Raw genomic sequence first — 7589 nt, forward strand, 5'->3', positions numbered from 1 at the left:
TATTTGTTAACTATACGTTTCTCTGATTTGCTGACATACATATAGCTTCATTAATAAATTTTTGAGGCCGTGATTCTTTTTAGGAAAGAGGCCAGTGGCACAGAGGCACATGCTAGTTGTAGATTCGATTCCTACTTGAGAAAATGAAATATTTAATTTATTTATTTCTTCACTTTGGTGTCGCAAAGTGCGACGCTGTACACTCAACCCTTAGTGCCTCGAGAATTCGGTGAAAAGTGAGGGGCAGAGTGTCTTAATAGCTCCTTCTACCTACTCTGCTACATGCGGGATAGGTGAAGCTGAAAATCAAATGTATCAAATTTTGAAATTGTTTTTAATTTATTCTTACATTGGTAAGACAGATTTTTATTAATAGTACTATTTATTTTATTATTTAAATCATAGTAGCATAGTTGACACGGTTTTGTTTGATATAACGATTGTAATGAATTCAAAAACTACTCAAGAGATATTTTTTTATAATAGATATAGATATAGGTGTTTTATGGTGGCAGTAGGTAAACCATGGCTTAGCACGCAGTGCCTCCAATAAGACAAGAAAAAATGTCTTGTTAGATTTTACTAAATATTTAGGTACTGCTATATTCGTAAGCAGAATACAAAATTGTTCATTATTTGAAAATTCTTGTAATTAACTTAATTAGAGTAAGTAAATTGTTTGAAGCTTCGGCTAGTGCTTAGTTTTACAGTAAAACTTTCACATTTAACCAAGTAAATTTCGTTAAAGTAAATTATAGGGTGACTTAAAAGCCCTCTTCGGTGACCTTTTTAGGGTTCCCAATCCTATTGGCAGAAAACAGAAGCCTTATAGATTCGTAATATCTGTGCGTCTGTCTTAAAACTAAATGTAAGTAAACTATGATTATTACTTTATTATTTTCGATAAAGTAAGTAAACTATGAATTTATTATTTTCGGAGAAATATGATATTTCAGACAGAATTTTCTGAAATATAAAATTTGGCTTTAACCCTTCTAAAGAGATTTTGATTCTGTATCTACCTATACTGTAAAGTCCATAATTCTATATTTTTTAATTTAAAAATCTTACAAAATGAAATATCTCTAGAACAAAACCTGTCGACGTTATTACGTCGCGTCGACTCGTGTCACTCGATGGAGCAGCTTCTGCATAATTAGGTTTTTCTTATTAAAAAATGTTAGTGAATAATAACCAAGCGACTCTATTGAATTTTCGAATATTTACATATTATTTTTAAAAGCTGCGTCCCCATATTTCATGAAAATATATAATTATACAACTTGGATATAAATATAAATTATTTAAAATTTTTACTTTTGCTTTATTATAATAATATCTTATTATTTAAATAAACGAATATGTTCCGAGAACTAAATTTCACAATGTAATTGAGGGATGCGTAATGGCGGTTAAGCGATATTAAAGAAACGCAACATTAATTTTCATTTTACACACACATTTATTACATCGACTATTAATTCATTAAAGTTATATAATTTAAAATAATACTAAGGTACTCGTATACAACTTATTTAAATTTATTTATGAAAATATCATACTTAAAATTTAGACTCAACCATGAAAGTAAAGAGTTTACGTGAAGCAACTTTTTCCGCAACTTTCACCTATAATTTCTCTCTCTCCGGTAAGGTAACGTGAAGTATTAAAAGAATCGCTATGAACAAGGGGGGAACATGAATTACTCTGTAAGCGTACCTATGATAAAGTTTAGAAAAAGAGAATAATTTTCATAATAAGTCGCCTGGAGCGTAAGGGACCCTCTGTGTGAAGATATTACAATGTTTACTCTTTGAAATAAAAAACGGTCCTTTACCTTTGGCCTTGTTACGGGTCTACACCCGTACGCAATTTAATCATATAAATAATTTAATAAAATATAACATAGATTCTTTGTATCAAAGGCAATTGAATTGATTGAATACCAATTTTATTTAGATATCTTATATAAACAGAACGGAAAATTTTCAGGATTTGTACCTGCTACATATTTATTTTTATAATACGATGTCGTCATTTTGAGACCGATAACTAATTTTGGCCTTTAAATTTTAATTGTCTTTTAAATCTTAATTATCTTAATTACATTAAAATAATTTAATTATTTAAATGTAAGTTCTTCGAAAATTTTAAACTTTTATCGAATAATAACCCGCTATGGCATATCTCCGATTCGTAATTGTTAATTAAGATTAAAATTATCGTTCGTTGTACCTACAATGTTTTAATCTAACCTTACCACAGAATCAAAAATATTATTTCGGAGGATTTCTGAATGTTCTTAAACGATAAAGTTACGTGAAAAATCCCATTAAACTTATTAGATACAGCGACTCGATTATGCCTTCGCCCGCTTGATTTAAATTAAAGGAATTCAGATTAGCAAATAAATAACTGCGTAGTAGTTCTCAACATATGTAAAAGATATAAGATGGAAAGAAATGAAAATAAAACAATTTTATATTTTCTATTTATTTATTATTCATTATAGCTTAAAATTAATTTATTACATCTAGTTTGGTCTATTTTCCAATATTTCCTACAATGTGTAATATACTATGTACATTTTATTAAAGATTTTTAATGTATTTTAGAAAACACATTAAATTGTGAATCATATAACTTACAAGAATCTCTTCATTAAATATTGTAATTTTTTTTATATAGTTCTATTAAAAATAAATGTTTCCCGTTGTATTCTTAAGGGAGCCTAGTAATAAGAGGTTCCCTTTACTACTCTCCCATGCAATGACATGTGAGTTGAGTAGCGGAACTCACGCGCTCTTACCAGGACGAGAAAATGAAAAGAAATTACTGCGTCGCTACGCCACAACGGCCTCAAAGCTTGTATGTGGTTCTATGAAATTAATAAACAACGAGAAATCGAATCTGTTATCTTCCAAGTAATAGAGTAAAATTAAAAATTTGAGACTACAATTCTTACAGCTTATTTTCTAAAGGAAATCATGAAACAACGTTACTACTGTATCGTAAGCCGCCATGGTGATATATCCATCCGTAATGAGGTGCGACATCTGTATATATTACATAGAATTTTGGATCACAAAGCCTTTCCCCGGTCACTAAACCGCATTTTGATAAAACCCCCCGGAGGAACCAACTGACTTTATGGTCTGGTTGCAATGTTGGTAATGTTAGACCACCTCCGCTATCACCGTTGCGAGGATTGATGCCTAAAAATGTAAATAAGGATTTTTTTTTAATATTTAAGAAATTCCATAAAAATCACTCGTTATTTAGATAAACCAATAAGCGACACCTCTAATGTAATAAAAGGCTCATAACTTAAATCACTTTTCAATTTAAATTTTGTACAAACAATTTTACCAAAATCCAAAACAAAAAAGTTTCAAACAAGGACACAAAAACAATCATTATGGATACAATCAGCAACTGTAGGAAAGATACATATTCAAAAGGAACATAAGTTAAAATTCCATTGAGTCTTGGAAGTCATACAAAAAGTGGGAACAAAGGGATACTTACCGGCATTAGGACCAAAGCCGACGCAGATTGTAAATTCATTAAGCAGTTCCGAATACAATTTGGGTGAATACGCAATGCAAGTGGCGTCGTTCTGGATCACTGTGTCGGAGGCCCTGAGAGTGTCTGACAGAACGTCTTCTTCTGTTGTACCGAATCCTGTCACCTAATAAAATATACACAAAATAATAATGTACGTAGATTACATTATAAAATTGGCATAAAATATGTAAAAATGTTTAGGTTTAACTTTTTCTGGATATCCATAAATATAAACCAGTTGTTTAAATATTCTCACAGTCATATCATACATTTGATTAGTTATATATTAATATGCTAGGATTTTTTTTCAGTTTCATACTGTATATAGAATCTAGCAGGATAGCCAAGGAACCTAGTGTATACACACTGTTCCCACTTCCGTCTAATTTTCGACTTTGACATGTTGAGTGGCAGAAATTACACCGCGTTTTGTCTCGTTACTAAAACGAGGAAATGAAAATGACCCCAAATGGGAAACGAGCCCACAATCTTTGCGTTTACAGTCAAAAGCTACGTCGCTGCGCCACAACGGCATCTGGTAATATAAAAAAAATCGCTTATTTGTAAATACCTCATATATTTACAATTTACATACTCCCCGCATAGCAAAGGTTAAAATAAAATCCTTTTAGTTTCCGTTAATGGAAAAAATGTGGAAATGTAACCCGCATACGTACATTTCGTTGTATAGATTACTTAAATGAATGTTTACCACAGCCCGCTTGCCAAAAAGCGCAGTTTTGTCGTACACTGGCCCCCAAATACAAATGGGTTGGACGTATTCAGTATAGCGCAGCTTATTTACAACTACAATAGCTAGATCTGAGGTAGCCTGTTCTATTCTGTAGGCAGGATGCAGAATTACTCGCTCAGCCTGGAATGAAATAGTATAAAAGATTAATATAAAAGCAACAATGTGAGCTTAGGTATTAGAGATAGTTGCTGAAAGGATAATGTTGGCGGTTAAATGCTTCTCTTTTTTATAGTTACGCATTTTATTATTTAGTCTGTTTAGAACGTAGGCAGACATAATGATGAACATTTTATTTTACTCACACTGAAGCTGTGCCACAGCAGGGTAAACGTGACTGGTTATAGGTTCTATTCCCACTGGAGGAATGTTATATTTAATATTTCCTTTTCTTCGTCCTGGTGTCGCCAGGCCAGTCACCAGCCAGGCTCCGCGTTGAGTGCTGCTACACACCACGCAATGCCTCCAGAATTCGGAGGAAAGAAGGGAGTGGAGTGTCTTAACTAGGCTCCCTCTGCATACCCTAAAGATATGTTTTACTTAAATATGCTTACATTTAAAACTTGTCGCCCAGTTTCATTGTCACTTCTTAAATTCGAAATACCTGCTTCTATAAGCAAACGATTTGTTTCGATTAGATTTTCATCTACGAACATGCAGTGACCAGCTGAAAATAAGAAAATAATATTTACACTAAATAACGTTAAAGTTAGAGAACATGTACTGTCTTAAAAATATTTTTGTCAATATAAAAGTTGTTATAAATTGATGACGGTACTTCGTTGTGAAATTAGAGACCTGGAGGGCGAAAATAAAAGAATTTATGTAGGTATCTTTGTAGAATTTGAACCCATAATCTTCTCGTGGAATACACATACCAACCTTATATTATACGTTATAACAGAAAAAAAGTTAATATGCAAATTCAAATTATTTTTTCCTCTGAGGAAATGAAAGAACACGAAGGAAATTATTCATACCCGTTAGAATAGCAGTCCTGGATATAACGCTTCCTCCACACTGGTAATTGGCTAGGTATGTGTTTGGGGTTTTTATTAAAATTGCCACATGCCAAGGCCAGTCCCCAGACTTGGAGTCAGTCCTCATAGAAGTTAATTCACCATGATCCATAGGCCTCCTTCCACAGTAGTGAAGAACATCTGCATCGTTTGGTTTTGAAGCATCTAAAGAATCTACTGTCAGTTTTGCCTAAAATAGTAATAATTTATTATATTTCCATTCTAATGTTTCATTATATTCCATGTTAATAATACTTTTTTACACAATTTTTTTATTTTTTTGTTTAGTTAAAATATGTTTACTTATTTACATTTATATTATCATTTTTCGTTCTTGTGTAGAGGCAAAGCGCGGCGTTGGGTCCCGCCACTCAACAGGAACAGAGTGTCGGATACAGTGTGAAACTGATTTAATTTATTTAAATATTTTTTTATATAGTCTAACATCAACTTGCTTGCAACAATTAATGCTTGTTCCATTGGGAAATGATATAATGATAAATGATAATAATCATTATGCTTTCACCTTCTGAATTTCTTCCACTTAAAAACATAAGACTAAAATTAAGGGCTAGTTTATAAGAAATAAATATAGATACCTTAACAAGCTCATTGCAGAGAGTCATATTATTCAGTCTGAAGTTCGTCACAACGGGCACTCCGGGTGTCGTCGCATTAATTGATGTAAATATATAAAATTTCTTAGGAACATCTCCCTTCGGTTTGAATACGAAATTGTGGGACTTGTTTGTTATAATAACAGTGCTATTGTGAGATACCTGTGAATGTAATGTTATATTGTATTTACAGTTGAAAGTTTATTATTATTTTAAATGGAATTGATAAGTTTGTTCGTATAAATTTTGTTGTTAGATACGAGTACATTTCGAGAGTTAATACTAAGCTTTGTTATTGTTTTAATTTATTTTATATGTTCAACTTTAAATTATTTTGAAATACAAAGCGATTTTTCATTTTATATTTACTCTATTTCGATTCTTATGAAGAAATTTAAAATCTAATATTATATTTAAATCTAATATTATATTTAAACAAAATAGAAAAATACATTTATAATGTACGGAGAAAATTATAACAATTAGAACCTGAATTTCTCTAGGATTTTAATTTGCGCCCCTCGGAAACTGTCTTAGGGCTCAAACTACTCAACTATACGTTTTCATAAATCGTTTAAATTCTCATACTCTTATTATAATTTAGAAAGTTATTACAAATTGCTATTGCCCAAATATTATCATTTGGCAAAAAAGAATGCTATTTCTTAAAAACTGTTTTTTATAAAATAAAATTAACTATCACTTACCCCGAGCAGTCCTATCTGCTTTTCGAAACCAATTTCAATTTCAACATTTTCCAATTTACGGTACAACTCCAGATCGACTTCCCCCCTCCACACCAGGTCCGTTATTTTGTCGAAATGGATCACACCAAGTTCGCACGGCCGGTATCTTGTTAGAACTGGTCCCGTGAGCGCCATTGAGTGCACTTGCAAAACGCATAGAGATAGTACTAAATAAATTGCATTCATTTTGATATAACTATTCTAATAATTTACTTCTAGACAACTATGTTCAATATTTTGCGCCTATTATCACTATAATAATACTGTTTTGTTTTTAAAAAATATATACAATTCTTATCAACAATTTAATATAATAATATTATACAGTATGTTAATTTTTATTCAAAACAATCACTACGGTAAGCAACAATGAACTTGTGGAAATGTGGTAAATTCAAATTTTCCAGTGCTTATATAATGAAAGTGTTTTATGAGGAATTAAGGTCAACTATGTTTAAATAAAGAGAAATTCACATAATTTATGTAATGTACAATCGGGTTACTATTACTCAATTAGTCATTGAAGAGAAACAAAGGATTTAATAATATTAGTTAGTACACAATGCCATATGTGAACTCATTACCTACTGGCCTTTTACTAATATTTGCTAACACGTGTTGGTTGTGAATATTCGGTTTTACTTTCGTTTAATTATTATTTTAATTCAAATATTATTGATATAGTCGTGGCGCAGGGCACAAGTGTGGCACAAGTGTGGCAGTGCGATAGGTTGTGGGTTCGATTATCACTCGAGGAAATGAAATATTTCATATTTTAATTTCTTTGGTGGATAGTGGGAAACGGAGTGTCTTACCACTAGTGTATCAAAGAGTGTCCTACCACTAGTGTATCATTATGATTATGATTTTTTTTGCTGAGACGGCTAAA

The 7589-nt window shown here is 31.6% G+C and overlaps 1 protein-coding gene across 1 annotated transcript; it reads right to left on the reverse strand.

Moving 5' to 3' along the window:
* Window positions 1-2485: 2485 nt before the first annotated feature.
* Window positions 2486-6886, reverse strand: LOC146538157 (clotting factor G beta subunit-like). Its single transcript, XM_085186623.1, has 7 exons — window positions 6662-6886; window positions 5937-6116; window positions 5299-5527; window positions 4873-4985; window positions 4280-4441; window positions 3529-3691; window positions 2486-3215 (listed from the first exon to the last, which is right to left on the reverse strand). The coding sequence occupies exons 1-7, from the start codon at window positions 6884-6886 to the stop codon at window positions 2986-2988; spliced, it is 1302 nt and encodes a 433-aa protein (XP_085042749.1). The 3' UTR covers window positions 2486-2985.
* Window positions 6887-7589: the final 703 nt, after the last annotated feature.

This window comes from Heliconius melpomene, chromosome 6 (assembly GCF_056956725.1).
Source record: "Heliconius melpomene rosina isolate 202511_hmr_F chromosome 6, ASM5695672v1, whole genome shotgun sequence".
Taxonomy (NCBI): Eukaryota; Metazoa; Arthropoda; class Insecta; order Lepidoptera; family Nymphalidae; genus Heliconius; species Heliconius melpomene.

Bases quoted from the DNA above. Each gene is read 5' to 3' on its own strand.
- LOC146538157 (XM_085186623.1), bottom strand. From the start codon at position 6,886: ATGAATGCAATTTATTTAGTACTATCTCTATGCGTTTTGCAAGTGCAC. The intron at 6,117-6,661 runs GTAAGTGATAGT...TTACATTCACAG, and splicing joins AGCAGATAGGACTGCTCGGG to GTATCTCACAATAGCACTGT. The intron at 4,442-4,872 runs GTAAGCATATTT...ATTTCATTCCAG, and splicing joins CTGGGCGACAAGTTTTAAAT to GCTGAGCGAGTAATTCTGCA.